The 18,636-nt window shown below is 36.1% G+C and overlaps 1 protein-coding gene across 1 annotated transcript in view; it reads right to left on the bottom strand.

Moving 5' to 3' along the window:
• LOC107789109 (fatty acid amide hydrolase) overlaps positions 1 to 18,636 on the bottom strand; it is a 59,174-nt gene that overhangs the window by 1,606 nt on the left and 38,932 nt on the right. Inside the window, exons 12-18 of the mRNA XM_075225318.1 lie at positions 12,827 to 12,898; positions 12,610 to 12,690; positions 12,352 to 12,455; positions 12,103 to 12,195; positions 3,561 to 3,629; positions 3,265 to 3,329; positions 957 to 1,018 (exon numbers count right to left, since the gene is read on the bottom strand). Coding sequence (XP_075081419.1) covers positions 957 to 1,018; positions 3,265 to 3,329; positions 3,561 to 3,629; positions 12,103 to 12,195; positions 12,352 to 12,455; positions 12,610 to 12,690; positions 12,827 to 12,898 — 546 coding nt within the window. The remainder of the gene's footprint in view (positions 1 to 956; positions 1,019 to 3,264; positions 3,330 to 3,560; positions 3,630 to 12,102; positions 12,196 to 12,351; positions 12,456 to 12,609; positions 12,691 to 12,826; positions 12,899 to 18,636) is intronic.

Raw genomic sequence — 18,636 nt, 5'->3', positions numbered from 1 at the left:
TTGTTGTATTCACTGTCTTTTTTTTCATTGTATTTCAATGTATTCCGTTGTATTCTATGTATTTCATTGTATTCACTATCTCGCTATATGCCATGAATGTATTCATATATTTTTTTTAATTAATATAATTTATGTATTCAAATGTATTATATAATTTCTCGGAAGATTGCTATGTTTTTAGGGTATTTTTCGGTTGAGAATCTTTTTTATAACTGAAAATACAAAATTTGTGTGTTATAATTGAGTTTGTTGAGTTATATTAGGAGTATATTATGTTAATTGATTCACTTTCCTTTTTAAAAACAGTGTAATCCCTATTTCACGCCGTGAATACAACCGAATACAATAATTTGTCCAGCTGCAATCTCATGTTTCACTCCGTGAATACAGTCGAATACAACAACTGATTAGCTGGACTTCCTTGATTCACGCCTATTTTCGCTACTGTATTCATGAATACAATAGCTTAAATACATCAAATACATCTTATAACCACATAAAAGGTATCTATAATCCATAATATAGTAAATGGTATTTATAGATGGCTAATTACTGCTAAAGGATAGTGCTTTATGAAAATTTCTCAACCGTTTGGACATAGGAATTTTTTCATTCTTTTTCGAAATCAATGTTTGGTCATAAAATTTTCAATTTTCACTTGAAGATGAATTTTTTAAAAATTTTAAAAACTCCAAAAAGTTAATTTTCAAAATTTTCACTCAGATCACTCACATAACTTAAAAAACAACCCAAAATTATATTCATGTCCAAACACAACTCTAATTTTCAAATACCATTTTCACTTGAAAAAAAAAATTACTTTTTTTTTTGAAATTTTACAATTCTTATCTCCAAACGCCCACTTATACAGGTAAGTTTTTACCATTTGGGAATTTTCAATGTAGTCCTCAATCTGAATCTAAAAAAATAGATGTAGTAGAAATTGGATAGCATACTGGTATAGTAACAGCAGGCAATCCCAGAAAGTTTCCTGCTATCTGGTATCGAACTAGTGCAGCTGAAACAATAAGGCATATAATCATAACGGGCACAACTGATAACTATTATGACTAAAGGCCACTCTAAAACGTTAGTCAATAAATAAGAACATAAAAAAATGCAATGCTTTAGCGATGTGGAAAGTTTTAATCTTGTTATCCAATTTTTGAAAATCTTCAGCTTTTGAGCTTCAATTGTTTAACAATTTCAGTTACATACAACTTAACTTACTAACTATCAATTGCCATTGCACATGTGTAAGTTCCTACCAATTGTTTATTACGAGATTGCTGCCTGCTAGGAGGTTATATATATTCAGTGCTTACCATTGAATATAGTAATTGTTAAGATGTGAGAATGGAGAAAGAGATGGAGCTCAGATTGAGCATCAATGGAAGAATCTAGAGACGTCCATGAAGGGGGGGGGGAGGGGGGAAGAGGTCTGTATAAGTACAAACTTGTGGAAGAAAAAAAAAATGCTTTTGAGAAGAAGCAAAAACAGTTTTGGAGAAGTAGAAAAAAGTAGCTTCTCTTAAAAAAATACTTTTTTGAAAAGCACTTTTAAGTAAAATGCACTTATAGCCTGTTTGGCCAAACTGCAAAAATCAGCTTATTTTGAGAAGTGTTTTTTCTCAAAAGTGTTTTTTTCAAAAGTACTTTTGGTGAGAAGAAATTAGTCTTTAGCTAATTTATTTGAAAAGCACTTATGAGCAGCAATTAGTGTTTGGCCAAGCTTTTAAAAACCGTTTCTAAGTGTATTTTTCTCAAAAGTATTTTCGGAGAGAAGCTACTTTATTTTGTTTCTCCAAAACAACTTTTGCTTCTACTCAAAAATACTTTTTTCCCCTCTAAAAGCTTGGTCAAACACTTCAACTTTAGAAAGAAATATTTTTTTTTTTTGAAAAGAAAAAGTACTTTTGGCTTGGAGAAGCTTGGCCAAACAAGGTATTAGAAGCAGTTTTTGAAAGCTTTGCCAAACACTAAGAGCCCGTTTGGATTAGCTCATTGTAAATAGTTGATAAGGTTGAAGTGCTGAAACTGATTATTTAAATAAACATTTACGTGTTTGGATAGACCTGCTGAAACTGATAATAAGCAATTGATATATTTGATAGAAAGGTGTTGATAAGTCTTTCTCTTGTTAAAAGGACTAAAATACCCTCAAATTTTTTACAAAAGATTATGAATTAAAAAGTTTCTTTGTAGAGAAAATGATAAACAACGAATATGGAATGTAGAGAAAATTTTAAAAACTATTTTGGGAAAAATATTATATAAATTAAAAAATGTTATTAAGGATAAACTAGTAAAAATTTGGGTCAAACTAAAAGTGCTTATAAGCTGAAAAGTCATAAGTTGGGGGTGACCAACTTATGGCTGATTTTAACTTATAAGCGCTTAGCTTATAAGCACTTTGGATGTGTACCGAATGCGTAGAAAAGCCAAAACGTTCTTATAAGCCAGTTTGACCAGCTTATAAGCTTAGCCAAATACCATCTAATTGCTGCTCAAAAGGGCTTTTCAAATTAATTAGCCAAACACAAACTGTTTCTCATCAAAAGTACTTTTGAAAAAATACTTTTGAGAAAAAACACTTGTCAAAATAAATTGATTTTTGCAGCTTGGCCAAACATGCTACAAGCCCTAACTAACTAACTAACTAACTGTACACATTACCAGCTAATTGAATACACTAAAAATACAAAAACACAAAGCACATAAATATACCTTGTATCTCAATAGTAATTGGCTAGAAATTTAAAGGGGTTGATGGTAAATGTAAAAAAAATATTACATCAAGATTGGTTTTTTTATGGATAAAATGTGTGTGATTATAATAATTGTAGTGAGTGATAAACACTGAATTATTTATTAAGCATGCATCTCCTGTTGAATATCTAGTTAATTTATTGTTTTAAAATTCAAGAGGTATGGTGTACAATTTAAACATATATTTGGGAAACTTGCGGGGAAAAGAAACTTTCCATTATTAACCCTAGCAAATGCATCACTTCTTTGTCATCTTAAAGAACGAATGTTTATTTCATGTTTTGATTAAGGAAATGCAAGTCTCTATTTGGTTTTGATTGGGAAACTGATTTCAATAAGAGTTACCAAATAAGTAAAAGGAAAAATTAAAGTCATTATTTTGAACTATGAAAATTTATCTTTTTGTTAAGAGATAGTAACTGTCTTAACAGGATGCATTATGATTAACAGAATATAATGTTCAAAGATGTGACGAAATTTGAGATAGTTTGGTACCTCCATTTATGTAGTCGAGTTCCCCGGTCTCCCGAACATCCTTCTGTATGGTGTAAGCAGTAACCCTATACAAGTATTTGGCACAATGCATAGCAAATCTTTATACTCAATCACAAAAACCAAAAAAAAAACCAAAAAAAAATTACATCACCAGATTACCTAACGTCATCCCCACAATTACACTTATTATATTATATTCATTTATCTTACATGAGAAAATAACATATGCTTCTCATTATTTCTTTTAAATTAGTTGATAATAAGGCTTTTCTTGCGACAAAAAAGTAAATATATACCCTGTTGTTGGTGTAACGATGACATCTGCCTTGGAAAATATTCTTTTGTGAATCTGAAGCTGCCGATTTCTGGAGATAAAACAAAATATTAAAACATGAGCGTTTGATCTTATCAGAACTGGGCACTTAGTTTTAGCTATTTTTTGTTTAAAAAAAAAAAGGAGCAGCACGGACGTATGCAAAGAAAAATGAGACAGCACCTGATTTCTCTAAGGCTTGGATGATATCTCATGTTGGGAAAGTCATGTTGACATGTGCATAGATACAATGAAACAAAAATAACTATTTGTACACGTATAATTTCTATCACCGGCGAAGTTAAAATATTCAATAAGAATATTCAAAGTTTATTTTTTCTTTTTGTTAGTGAACTATGCAAGGGTGTTCAAAATTTATTTTTTATCAATAATCTTACACTATAAACTATAATTTTTCGGCGAAAGGTGTTCAATTGACCACCCTTGACAACACATAACTTCGCCCTATTATTTGATGATGAGGTACCCACGTTGTGAACGAAGACAAATAACTACGTAAATACGTTATTGTATACTCCTTCTATTTCAACTTAGATGAAACACTTTCTTTATTAATCCGTTCCATAAAGAATGACACATTTCTACAATTTGAAATAATTCAACTTTAAACTTTTTATTTTACTCATTTTACCCTTAATGAGAAGTTTTTATTGTTAGGTGTTTGTCATGATTTTCTTATCATATTTGGTTTTTCAATTCCTTGAAGGAAAGGACAACATAATTTTCATAATTAGGTTTTTTATTTCTTAGAAGAAAATTATAATTCTTCCATATTTGGCTAGTATTTTTTCTTGGTGGAGAAGGTTTGGACTTTTATAAATTGAGGATCCTTCTTTCTCATTCAGTAGTATCCATAATGTAGTCATAAAGTGTTTGAGAGTCTTATTTAGGGGGAGAACTTTTCGGGACAAGTGTTAGTGTGTCACTTGTGTTTGCCTCTTCGTGAGGTTGTTCTCTCGATATTTTGTACTCTCTTTTATATTATGGATTGCCCATCTTCGTCGTGGACGTAGGTCAATTGACCGAATCACGTTAAAAATTTGTGTCTCTATTGCTATATTTTCCTTCTATTATTTGATTCAAGATTTTGCTTTACTGGCTTCCGCTTGATACCTAATTATTTCGGTCCCAACAACCGGTATCAGAGTACAGGTTCAAGGGGACAAGTATGACGATGGCAAAGTGATGGTGCAAAACTCGGTTTAACGAAGCACACATAAAAAGAAGCTAGTTGCGGGCTTCGGTTGCCAGTATACTCTAACAATGTGGGTGGCACACAGTGAATCTCAGAAATTGACCCGTGGATCATGGCAATGGGCCACATGAAATTTATTTCGAGAGCTGCAAACAAAGTCCCATATTGGTAGCCAAAAAGACTGGGAGCCTATATATAAGGTGTAGGAATATTTTAATGGTGTGATGCCTTTTGGAAAAAACTATGCGAGTTTGGTCCAAAGCGAACAATATCACACCACGTTAAGAGTATTTTTGGGATGTTTTAGCCCAACAACTGGTATCAGAGCCACATGGGAGCATTGTTAGGTGGTTGTCCTGATTTTCGTACCATATTTGTTTTTTCTATTTCTTGAAGGACAACATATTTACCTTAACTGATTTTTTCTTTTACGAAAAGAAAAATATAATTTTTCCATATTTGGCTAGTTCTTATTCTTGGAGGAAAATATTTTTGACTTCTATAAATTAAGAATCTTTCCTGCTCATTCAGTAGCATCCACAATGTAGCTATATGTGGTTTCAGAGTCTTGTTTAGGGGGGAACTTTTCATGACAAGTATATAGTGCCACTTGTATTTTCCTTTTCGTGAGGTTGTTCTCTCGATACATTATACTCTATATTAAATAGTGGATTGCTCATTTTCTCTCGTGGATGTAGGTCAAATTGACCGAACCACTTTAAATGTTTGTGTCTCTTTTGGAATATTTCTCTTTTGTTGTGTGATGTATCATCGTTCAAGGTTTGCGTTACTAGATTCCGCATGACACCTGATTTTTTTCAGTCCTAACAAGTGGTATCAGAGCGAGGTTCAAGACAGGTTCTTCTTGGTGGGTTCAGTTCTAGTCACAAACTATTTGACGATAACCATGATTTTTTTCTGAGAAATTTGACTAGAATACTATTCACGTTGAGGCAAACTTTGCGGTGGAGATTTGAAGATGCGACATGTTAAAGATTATGTGAACAAGGTGGATCAAGTTTATTTTATAAGAAAATTCAGGCCAAGGGGGAGAATTATTAGGTGTTTGTCCTCATTTTCTTACCATATTTGATTTTCCTATTTCTTGAAGGAAAGGGCAACATAGTTTTCACAATTGGATTTTTCTTTTCTTAGAAGGAAATTAGAATTCTTCAATATTTGGCTAGTACTTTTTCTTGGAGGAAAAGATTTGGACTTCTATAAATTGAGGATCCTTTCTTCTCATTCAATAGTATCTACAATATAGCCATAAGAGGTTTGAGATTCTTTTTAGGGGAAGAACTTTTCGGGACAAGTGTTAATGTGTCACTTATGTTTGCCTCTTCGTGAGGTTATTCTCTCGATATTTTGTACTCTCTTTTATATAGTGGATTTCTCATCTCCGTTATGGACGTAGGTCAATTGACTGAACCACATTAAATATTTGTATCTCTTTTGATATATTTCTCTTCTGTCGTTTGACTTATTGTCGTTCAAGGTTTTCATTACTAGCTTCCGCAACACCTGATTATTTCAATCCTAACATTTATAACCACACAAATGTCATGATTCCACAAAGCTTTTACCCTTAAGCTTTTAAGACCACGAGTTTCAAAAGTCTTTTTTTTCCTTAAACTCCATGCCCAGTCAAATTGTCTCATCCAAATTGATACGGAGGAAGTATGTTTTTATAGGTAATGAAAACATGAGCACCTAATAATATATATTTTTAAGGACAAAGTGTAATGACTCGACCGATCGTTGAGTATTAACATTCAGTTCGGTGGGTTGAGGTCATGAGTAGCTTCATGTGGTGTAATATGACCTGTATTTATCGTCGGTTTTGGTTTTCGAGCAGCTCGAGATTAATTTGGAAGAATTATTCTCATTTTAGAAGCTTTAAGTTGGAAGAATTGACCAAATTTTATTTTAGTGAATTTCACCTCGGATCAGAGTTTTTATGGTTCTGTTGGGTCCGGATGGTGATTTTGAACTTGGGCGTATGTCCAAATTTGAATTTGGATATTTCTAGAAGTTTTTGGCACTATTTGGGGAAAGTTGGCAATTTGAAGATTTGGAAGGTTCATAGGTTTGACTGGAATTTGACTTCGATGTTATTGGGTTCAGATTGTTGTTGGAATATATTAGTTGTGTCATTTGAAACTTGTGTGCAAAAATTGAGGTAATCCCGAGTTGTTTAGGCATGTTCGGCGCAAGTTTGGAATTTGAAAATTTGAAATAGCTTATTAAGCTTGATTTGAGGTGTGAATCATGGTTTTGATGTTGTTATGTGTGATTTAAAGCCCCTAGTAGGTGTGTATTGTATTTTGGGACTTGTTGGCATGTTCAAGAAGGGTTTCAGGGGGCTCGGGTGAGTTCCGGGGTGGTTTCGAACCATTCCTATGAGTTTTGGAAGTTGTTAGTTGCTGGTGTTTCAATAGAGTATTGCGATCGTGGAGCTAGGCCCGCGATCAAGTAGAGGAATTTTGGAGCAGTTGACATTTGTTTATCGCATTCGCAGGAGAGGAATCACGTTTGCGAAGATTGTATGTTGCGTTGGAGAGACTTGTTCTTCGCATTCACATAGGTGGATCGCGATCGCATTTTAGCGAGGGAGCTGGGGATTTTTTGGTAATCGTATTCGCATGGCAGGCGACCCGTTCTCATAGGTATGGCATCAGTGGTCGTCATGTTTGTGGGAAAAGTGTTGCGAACGTGTATTTTGGCAGTGTCCCTCTTAGTGCTTCACGACTGTGAAGTGGGTCCCCCGATCGCGAAGGGTACACTTGAAGCAGCTATATAAAGGTTTATTTTCAGACTTTGAGTTCATTCTAACATAAATTGAGATTTGGAGCTCGGATTTGACCGATATTGCAGAGAATTTTTACCATTTGGATTGGGGCAAGTTTTTTTTACTCAGATTTGATTATTTTACATAATTCTACCTTTAATTTTGGCATTCAATTGATGAATGTAAAAGAGAAAATTTGGGGGGGGGGGGATTGTCAAAACTTTTCTAAAGTGAATAATTGAGTTTTGACATCGATCCGGAGTCAGATTTCAGTGAAATTAGTATGGTTGGACTCGTAATCGAATGTGTTGTCAGAATTTGTGAGTTTTGTTAGATTTTGGGGTGCGGTCCTGGGTTGATTTTGAATATTTGATTAAAGATTCAACCTTTATCGTTTGGGTTTGATTCCTAAGGCATTATTTGATGATTTTGGATTGCTTTTGGCTAGTTTCGAACCGTTTGGGGGTTGATTCATCCGGAATATCGCTTCTAGTGTATCGATTTAGCATGCTTGAGGTAAGTGTCTTGCCTAACTTTGTTGAGAATTTTTTTTTTACTAAATGTTATTATTTGCTACATGTGGGAGTAATGCATTTATGAGGTGACGAGCGTATATGCATCTGCTAGGGTTTCTATGCTCGGAAGGGGAAAACTATATGTTTTTTTTGTGCCTTGTTGAACTTGGTAATCCCAAATTTATGTTTCGTTTACTTCTATGACTAATAAACTCAATTAACTATGTTAGGAATCATGCTAGAATATAGGACATCTTCAAAAAAGAGTTAATGGTTTGTTTCAAGATGTATTGCATACTTAACTTGATCGTAGTATTACGAACCTATATCTAAATCTGTTATTGTCATGTTACTTAAGATTCTTGTTCCTAATAAAAGATGATGATTGGGCTATAGGGCTATGTTTGGCATGATAGGTATTTCCGTGCGGTTGATATGATATTGGCACGACGAGTATTACCGTGCCGTGTGAAATAAGATTGGCCGGTTGGTTGTTGCCATGTGAGAGAAATGGGAGTTGGAATCTTGTTATGATTACTTGTTCATTAAACACTTACATGCCCTCAACTCTGGTTTCTCTTAATATTTACTATCTTGTAGCTAGGTTATCACTTTCGTGTTCCTTATGTAGTTACCTCTATGTTTCATATTTGGCCTGATAATGTTATACCCATGCTTCTACTTTGTTTTTATTGTTATTCATACGCTTTTACTTGATTTACTTCTGCTACATGTTATCTTCGAATCCACGCCTTTACTGTTATTTACTTGTACACGTTATTTGTCTCTATTTGTTACGTGATTTGCTTATTAGTTGTCTTGACCTATTATATGTCGTAACTTACTACCTGCCTTCATATGTTATATGTCTTTATTTGCTACGCATCTTCACATGTTACATGATTCACTTCTTTAACACCTCTATTTTATACTTGTTTTATTTGATGTACATCCTTTCTCACTTCATGCTCTATACTTTCTTGCTTAGCTAGATTGGGTGACTTTTTGATTGGTTGTGCGTTTATGTTTTGTGGAAGCTTTGATTTTAAAATGTGGGAGATTAGCTCTGGGTGCTATGTTGCTCACCTTACTATGTTTGAGTTTGTATTCCTAGTTGAATTCCGCTTATTAGTTTTCTTGGTGTTACATTATGAACTTTCCCTTGCTTGTTGTTGTGGAATAGTTTCATATGAATCTATATTGATATATGGGATCGAGTTGCACGCCGTAACAGAGAAGATATTATTATGTAGGATTGGGTTGCATGCTGCAACGGATATTAAAATTATTGTGTGGGATCAGGTTGCACGTCGTGTCACAACGGATATTGGTATTATTGTGTGGGATTGGGTTGCGTACCGCAACGAATATTGGTATTGCTGTTTGGGATCGGTTGCACGTCGCAACGGTATTTGTATACATATTTGTGGATCGAGTTGCTCGCCGCAACGGAGACGACATGTTATGATTGTTCTTGATTGTGTTCTATATCTGTGTATAATGATAGGCTATAATTACATATTTTAGTCGCTTATTACACTCTAATGTATTGCACTTTAATTGAGTTTGAACTTTAATCGCTAGTGTTTTGCACTAATCGTGTATTTTATGCCTTGTAGGAGTGATTCCGAGCTATGTAGATATTATTGAATGAATTCAAGTAATTTGGAGTTTTGAAGTCTGAGTAAAAACCCAAGGAATCAAGCTGGGATCATGTTCGGGGATCAACGGATGATAGTCAAGAACGAAACGGAAAATCGAGCGGGCATACAACGCATTGTCTAGTAAAATGCACATAACTTTTCGCTCAAAACTTCTTTTAGGCTCCACAATATATCGTTGGAAAGCTATTTGAAAGGATACAAATTTCGTGTTTTGCATTTTTGCGAATTCCCAATACTGCGGCGCGCGGTGCGGCGCGCCTGTGGAAATTTTCTGCAGCCTGTCAAAATCAGCAATCTTAGCTTTTCCACTGCCGCCCCACATGGCACGTTTCCCCATGTGGCGCAGTAGTGCCAATTTTACAGAGTGGGTGTCCTATTTCGTTCGGGAGAAGGTATTTTCATCTGAGCCCGACCCTATTTGGTATAAATACATGTAAAAATCTAGGTGCTTTATCGAGAGGGTATTCATATGCTATAAAATTCAGTAGAGTTGGTTGCATTCGGGGCCAAGTCAGAGCTGGGTGGCTCTCAATAGCGGTCCGACATACTTTTGACACAGATTTGACCTAAGGAGGCAGATACACAATAGGAGCAAGGCGGAGAATTCTTCTACGAGTTTTTCCTTCCTCTTCCTATTTTTCATTGTTGGTTATGACTCTTAGTATTGTAGTTTTACATACTATTATGAATAGCTAATTTGTTATCTAGGGTTTTGATAGAACCTTTTGTAGGATAAATTCTTGTTATGTTTTTATATAATTAAGCCGTTGGATTTCTCTACTTGTTCAACTACGTATTTACTGTTGTTGATTGAATGGTCATCGATTGACGGTGCCTATTTATTATGTGTTGCTTGAGAAAGGATACATATTTAGGTGGTTGATGAACAACGTCACTCCTAACGTATGTGAGAAATCAATACATCGGGTTTAAGGTTGGTTTAGAAATAACAAAGCCTTGACGTGGCCATAATAAGCGGTTAGATAAAGCCAACTAGCGTAGTTCGAGAGAATATGTCTAGTAAATTGTTGTAGTTGCTCGAGAGAGAATTACGGCACCTAAAGTGCTCACGATCAGTAGAGAATACATTGGCAAAATTGTAGGGAACATAGCTAGAAGGATTCCGACAATTGGGGAAATCATAACTCTAGACCTCCTTAATTTAGTCTCCAACCCTTTGTCTCGTTAGTTGATAATTTTACTGCTTTCTAGTATTTGCTAGTTAATTAGTTAGAAATATAAATCTCAATCTTTATAATTTAGAAAATTGTTTAAACTTGTCTTTTTAGTGATATTAAACAGATATAGCTAAGCCTTAATTCTCTGTGGGATTCGACTCCGGACTTTTAGACCGGATTATATTTGCAGCGACCGCTTATCCTTTTTAGGACTAGAGTTGGGCGTGATCAGTGTAACACTGTGAATTGAGCATATGAAATAATCTGGGGCCCTCTGTCATTTGCGTTTTTGTTTCATTTATTACGTAATTATTTGTGTCTCTTTATCATATTCTCTTTCTGCTTATTATCTGCACAGGTAAAATATTGAGAGAGTATCTTTTGACTTAAAATCTCATCACTACTTCACCGAGGTTACTCAAGATACTTACTGAGTACATGGGGTCGGTTATATTCATACTACACGTCTGCATCTTGCATGCAGATCTTAGAGCTGCATAGCTGTGTAAGACGAAGCCTGCCATTGAAGACGTTCCAATGTTCCAGATTCAAGCTATCTCTTGTTCATGGTAGTTTAGGACTTGAATATTGTTTATGTATACTTCAAACATGTGTTATATTATTTTCGTACTAGCTTTATAAATCTGAGTCTTTGAGGCTCATGGCTTGTACTACTACTCCTTGGGTTATACTGAAATTCAATTATTTCACTTTTTGATTTCATATTAATTTCAGAAATATATTAACTGTTATTTAGCCTACCTAGCGGGTTGGATTAGATGCCATCACGACTAGGCGGATTTTGGATCATGAACACGAAGTTTATTTATGCAGTTATGGAAGTGTTATCAGAATAGAAGTGGATCAAGAGCGGTAGACTAAACTAGATCTATTAAGCTTTGTCATCTGTTAGTAAAACAAAGAAGCGGTTATCGACGAGAAGTTTTACCACAAAAATAAAATTTCTTTTCAAATCAATATAACTTGCTCATGCATGAAAGCATCAAAACACTCAATATTTGCATGATAAATGTAAGTTAGAGTCAAATCATATGTGTCATGTCTAGTAACCATACGTCACATATGGAGTGGCCAAGACCAGCAAATGAAGTTTTCAATGGTAAAAAAGAGTAAACAAAAGCATTCTCCATTTGGGCTTACCTAATTCTCTGGGCGTTCAAGTACTCCTGGCTACTAAAGGAACCATACACAGAAAGTGCAACCCTAGCATCCCATCCTAATTCTTCCTTATTCCTATGCCAATATTCAGAGATCCACGGTGTCAAAACAAATTTATGTATAACTTGAAAGAAGAGTAATAATTCTTAAAAGTGGAAATCAAGTAGTTTCAAATTCCCCTAATGTCTAAGTGTATATATTGTTAAGAGACAAATTAAGTAAAGAACTTACAGCTTTTCTAGTTCACGAGCAATTGAGGTATTGCATTCAGATCCAATTGTCACATAATGTGCCAAGCGCATAACTTCTATCTCAGGTACGGTAACTTCTATAGTCTTTTAAAGAAGAATTAGAAAAAAGAAGATGTTAACATGGTCATGATAGCCTCACGTCGCAAGAATTGGAATGGGAGTGTACTCTATTAAGGACATTTCTTAGTAGCAAAATAAAAAAGAAAATAATTTTCACCCAATATTATATTCGAATTACCTTCCACCCATAACTCTTGTACAATTTTGCTAAAGCTTGAGAACAGCAACTTCTTATGTCATCACTGCAGTCATTAAACCACTAAAAAGAAGAAGAAAATGTTGAAATTAAAAAAAAAAAAAAAAAAAGGAAAGAAAGAAGACAATAAATTACTAGTAATACAAAGGAACGAAAACTTTTACAAATTAAATTGCAATGCTAATAAAAATAAACAAACCTCCCCATATTTGGCCAATTTGATATTAGGTATAAGCTTTGGTGACTTCAGCAGAGGGAAACATAGTTTTGGCTGGAATAAAAAAATTTAGAAGAAATAAATCAGTTATAAAGAGAAAGAATGAAATGATTGCAAATAAAATCCTTCGTTTTTTCCTTATTTTTTATTAACTTTCTTGGATAGAATTGTGAGAGTACATCATCTTTTTTGTATTACAACTTCGCTAATAAGTTTTACTCCAATGTATTGTGAGAGTACATTTGAGGAGTGTGGGAAGAAGGAAGTCATATGCTAATGTGATGACCCGATTGGTCATTTTCAGTTTTAGTCTTCATATATGTATTTTAAAGCCTCGATTAGCTCTGTTTTAGCCTTTTTCGATTTGCGTGCACAATCCGTGTCTTTTTCGGAAGGGTTTTTGTGAAAAGATTTGATGAAAATGTGCAATCGTGCTTTAAAACTCATTTGAGTTGACTTTAATCAACATTTTGAGCAAACGGATCCGGATCAGTATTTTGACGGTCCGGGCGGGTCCGTATCATAATTTGGGACTTGAACGCATGCTCTGAATCGAATTTGGAAGTCTCTAACTTGATTTAACGTAATTTGTTGAAAACCAGAAGTTTAAAGGTATAAAGAAGTCCTAAGTTTTACTGTAGGTTAACTTTGATCGCGCGAGTTCGTTCGTATGATGTTATTACACTTGTGTGTATGTTTAGTTTGGATCCCGCAGGGCTGAGATGAGTTTCAGATAGGCTATAGAGTGGTTTTTGACTTAGCGAAATACCCGACGCTTCTTTGCTTCAGGTGTTACTTGCAGATCTCGCTTTTGCGAGGTCTGGCTCGCAAATGTGAGCCTCGCTTTTACGAACAATGAGTCACATTTGCGCGCATGAGATGGGTTGGGAAAAGTTCTCATTTGCGAGAAATTCTTTGCATTTGCGGACTCTGTATCTTCGCAATTGCGAAGGTTTTGGTCGCAATTGCGGCCAGAGACTAATTTGGTGCTGCTTCGCTTTTGCGAAGTATTATTCGCATTTGCAGACAATCTTAGTTCACATTTGCGATGATAACAGGCTTGGTGACTTTTTTGTATTTGCAGGGGGTTGATCGCTTTTGCGATCATCGCAATTGCTAACTATGTGCCGCAATTGCGATAACTGCAGCTGGGTAAAAGAGGGGAAAAGGGGAATTAGCTCATTTCTTTCAAACTCTCAACCCTAAACACCTTAGAGGCGATTCTTTCAAGAGATTTTCTTCCTAAATACATTAGTAAATGACTTTAATCTACTTCTTTTAAATTACCCATTACATTTTATAAGTTTTCAACATCAAATCTAGGATTTTCATGGTATAAATTAGGGATTTTTGGTAGAATTAGGGATTTTGCAAAATTGGGAATTTGACCTCGAATTGAGGTCGAATTTTGAAATAAATTACATAACCGGTCTCGGGGGTGAATGGGTAGTCAGATTTTGGTCCGAATCTCGAGTTTTGACCAAGCGGACCCGGGGTTGACTTTTGTTGACTTTTTCAATAATGATCTAAATTGAACCTCTTTCATTCGTGGGTAGTTTTTAAGGCTTATTTCGAATTATTTGGTTAATAATTTGCTGTATTTGGTTGGTTTAGAGGCTTGTTCGAAAGGCAAGGCCATGGTTGAACTTTGAGTTGATTGCGGAGTGAGGTAAATGTTGGGTTTAACCTTGATTTGCGGAAATTAGGAACCCTTGAGCTATGTGCTATGTGAATTTCATGTATAGTGGCATATATGCGAGGTGACGAGTGTATATACGTCATCAAATTCCTTGTTTCCATGCTTTCGCATATTTCGTTAATTACTTTATTCCATGACTTAACCGTTACATTACATGTTTTCCCTATCTTCATCGCTTCATAGTATGTCTTGTTTCATGCCCTAATTGCTACATGCTTATTTGACTTCCATGCCATAATTACTTGCCATTTAGCATTTCTTGTATTAAATTGTCTATCCCCTCCCTGATTCTATACTTATTTACTACTTGTCTCTATTTGTTTCCCTCATATATCCAAATTGTCTTATGCCTTATTGCCTTAAAGTTTTGTATTAATTGTTACCTTCATTGAAGTAGTTTCACTTGTATGCATTGTTAAAAGTAGATACCGTTGAGTTGGTAAAGTTGAGACATCTGAGTAGTTCGAGTCTCTTTGATTATCATGTTGCTCTCTATTGCTCGTACATTTGTTCTCTTGATGTATGATTTCTTGTAAATCTTAGTTATTGAGTTACTATTGTTAATTGACGTTATTTGGGGAGTGGGTTGCACGACACAACAGAAATTGAAAGCCAATGAGTTGACATGTTAGAATAAGGATGGACTATGATATTGACAGATGATTACATTGTGGGGTCGGGTTGCGCACCGCAACAGATAGTTTAAAGTTGATATTGTGGGATCGGGTTGCACGCCGCAACATATTGATAAAAGTAATATTTGTTTGTGACTGTTGGATTGGCCTCGGTTGTTGAGATGAGTTATATGACTGATTATTCGGGACTTTTTGCTGGTTGAATTGAGTTTCGTTTATATGAGTTATATGCTTTACTTCTATTCCTATATTTTCTGTTATTATTACTATTATTGCGTACAGGTTAATATAAGTGACCCGCCTTAGCCTCGTCACTACTTCGTCGAGGTTAGACTCGATACTTACAGAGTACATGAGGTCGGTTGTACTCATACTACACTCTGCATTGCTTGTGCAGATACTGGAGTTGGTCCTAGTGACGTACCATATAGACTTGCTCGGACCCAGATATCCAGAGAAGACTTGAGGTATGGCTGCACGGCGTCCGCAGACTTGGAGTCCCCTTCTTTTTCCTTTAGTTGTTCATTTGATTTAGACAGTTATGTTCATTTCAGACCATTATTTGTAGTATCTTAGACACTCATGTATTTGTGACACTAGATCTGGGGTTTGTATTTGGATTTCATCACTTATTAGTTTATTTACCTTGTTTCAGACTATTCAGTTTCTTTATTGTCATCGTATTTGAAGTTTGTTAAAATGGTTAATAATTACATCTAACGTTGGCTTGCCTAGAAAGTGAAATATTAGGCGCCATCACGATCCCGAGGTTGGGAATTCCGGGTCGTGACAGGCATCATTCTCGGTGTGTGAGTATTGGTTGGGCTCTGTGGCATTTTTGGGTCATATGGTATCTAGTAAGGGGATCAAGGTGGATCCAAAGAATATTGAGGCAGTGCAGAGTTGGCCCAGATCTTCTACCGCTATAGAGATCAGGAGCTTTTTGAGTTTAGCAAGTTATTGTCATCGCTTCATAAAGGGCTTTTTAATAGATCATGAGCTTCAGAAGGGCTCTCCGTTTAGGTGGTCGGACGAATGTGAAGAGAGCTTTCAGAAGCTCAAGACTGCTTTGACTACGGCTTCAATTTTGGTTTTCCTTTAGGATCAGGGTCGTATATGATTTATTTTGATGCTTCGAGGATTTGCATTGGGTGTGTGTTGATGCATGACAGTATGGTGATTACCTACGCATCACGCCAGTTGAATCCATATGAGAAAAAATATGCGGTGCATGATTTGGAGTTAGTAGCTATTGTACACGCGCTCTAGAGGATTTGCATTAGAGATATTACTTATACGGCGTGTCTTGTGAGGTGTATACAAATCAACAGAGTCGCCAACATTTGTTTAAATATAAATATTTGAATATTAGGCAGCGGAGATGGTTGGACCTGTTGAAGGATTAAGATATAACCATTCTTTATCATTTGGAGAAGGCTAATGTTGTAGCAGATACCTTGAGTAGAAAGGCGAAGAGCATAGGGAGTTTGGCATTTATTCCAGATGTGGAGAGACCGTTAGCTATAGATGTTCAGGCTTTGGCCAACAAATTGTGAGGTTTGATATTTTAGAGTCTAGCAGGGTTCTTGCTTGTGTTGTATCATGGTCGTCTCTGTTTGAGTTGTAACGACCCGGCCGATCATTTAATGAATTTCAGCCTCGTTTCCCCAATTTCTGCCCCTTTATGCCTTGTTCAGCTGTATTATGTGGTATCGGGTTGGTTGGTTCGGGTTCAGAGTGGTTTTGGAGAGGTATGAGACACTTAGTCTCTTTTGAGTAAACTTAAGTTGGAAAAGTCAACCGGATGTTGACTTATGTGTAAAATGTCTCGGATGTGAATTCTGATGGTTCGGATAGCTCCGTTAGGTGATTTTGGACTTTGGAGCGTGTTTGAAATGTGGTTTGGAGGTCCGTGGTAGAATTAGGCTTGAATTGGTGAAATTAGAATTTTAGCTGGCAGTGAAAATTTTGATATCGAGGTTAGAATGGAATTCCAAAAATTATAGTAGGTCCATTGTGTCATTTGTGACGTGTATGCAAAATTGCAGGTCATTCGGATGAGGTTTGATAGGTTTTTGGATCGATGGCAAAATTCAGAAGTTTTAGAATCCTTAGGCTTGAATCCGAGGATGATTTGAGGTTTTGATTTGAGTATTCCGAAGATTGGAATAAGTTTGAATGATGATATGTGACTTGTTGGCGTGTTTGGTTGAGGTCCCGAGGGCCTCGGGTTGATTTCAGGAGGTTGGTGGATCAAGGATTTGATTTGAGGAAGTGCTAAAGAATTTTCTTCAGCTGTCATAACCGCACATACGGAGTGAGAACCACAGGTGCGACGTCCGCAGGAGTGAGTAAGCAGCCACAAATGCGGCCACAAGTGAAAAGGGCAGGAGTCGCAGGTTCGGAAGAAGGAACGCACCTGCATGACCGCAGGTGCGGGTAGGGTGTCGCAGATGTGGTTAAGGGAGATTAAGTGAAAACCGCAGAAGCGGTTGGCTGGAGCGCAGAAGCGGTCCCGCAGGTGCGGGAAATGGACCGCAGGTGCGAAAATCGTTGGGCAGAAGCTATATAAACCTCACTTCGCGAATTTCAGTCTTTTATCCACCATTTTTGGCCGAGTTGGAGCTTGGAGAATTCAATTTCAAGGAGGAATTTAAGTGTTTTCAATAAGGTAAGCTACTTGGACCTTGTATCTTATGTTTGTGGCAATTATTCCATGGTATAATCATGAAATTAATGGAGAAATTAGAGAAGAAATTGGGAGATTAGGGCTTGAAATTAGAGAGTTTTCATTGGGGATTTGAGGGGCCATTTGAGGTCCGATTTTGATGTTCTTGGTATGTATAGACTCGTGGGAGGATAAGGATTCTAATGATGTAATTTTTATCGAATTTCAAGATGTGGGCGCGGGGGTCGGGTTTGGCCAATTTGGGATTTTTGAGTTAATTCCATAATTTTCGTATGAGTTCCATTCCTTTAGCGTATATTGATGATAATATACTGATTTTGGTTAGATTCAGAGCATTTGGAGGCTGAATCGAGAGGCAAGGGCGTCGCGGGCTAGAGTTTGGCTTGACTTGAGTTAAGTAACGCTTCCAAACTTGGTTCTGAGGGTTCAAAACCCCGAACTATGTGTTCTATGATTACTATTAAGGTGACGCAAATGCCAAGTGACGGGTGTGTAGGCATGCACCGTGAGAATCGCGGACTGGGTCATTCCACGACACCGCTTAGTGACTCTTTCTTGCTGATACCTGTGTTGTGATTATGTAATTAAGTTAATGAGTTGTAAATCATGCTAATTATCATGCTAAGGCTTCACGCCGATACGGTTGAGACCCGAGAGGTCGTTTCTTGCTGTCATATCATTTGCTTCATTGATATTCCATACTCAGTCCTGTTCATGCATTTTATATCACGCCTCAATCTCGATTATTGTTATTTGGTACATCATATCA

Source organism: Nicotiana tabacum, chromosome 11, assembly GCF_000715075.1.
Source record: "Nicotiana tabacum cultivar K326 chromosome 11, ASM71507v2, whole genome shotgun sequence".
Classification (NCBI taxonomy): Eukaryota; Viridiplantae; Streptophyta; class Magnoliopsida; order Solanales; family Solanaceae; genus Nicotiana; species Nicotiana tabacum.
This window is presented reverse-complemented; position numbering and strand designations above follow the sequence as displayed.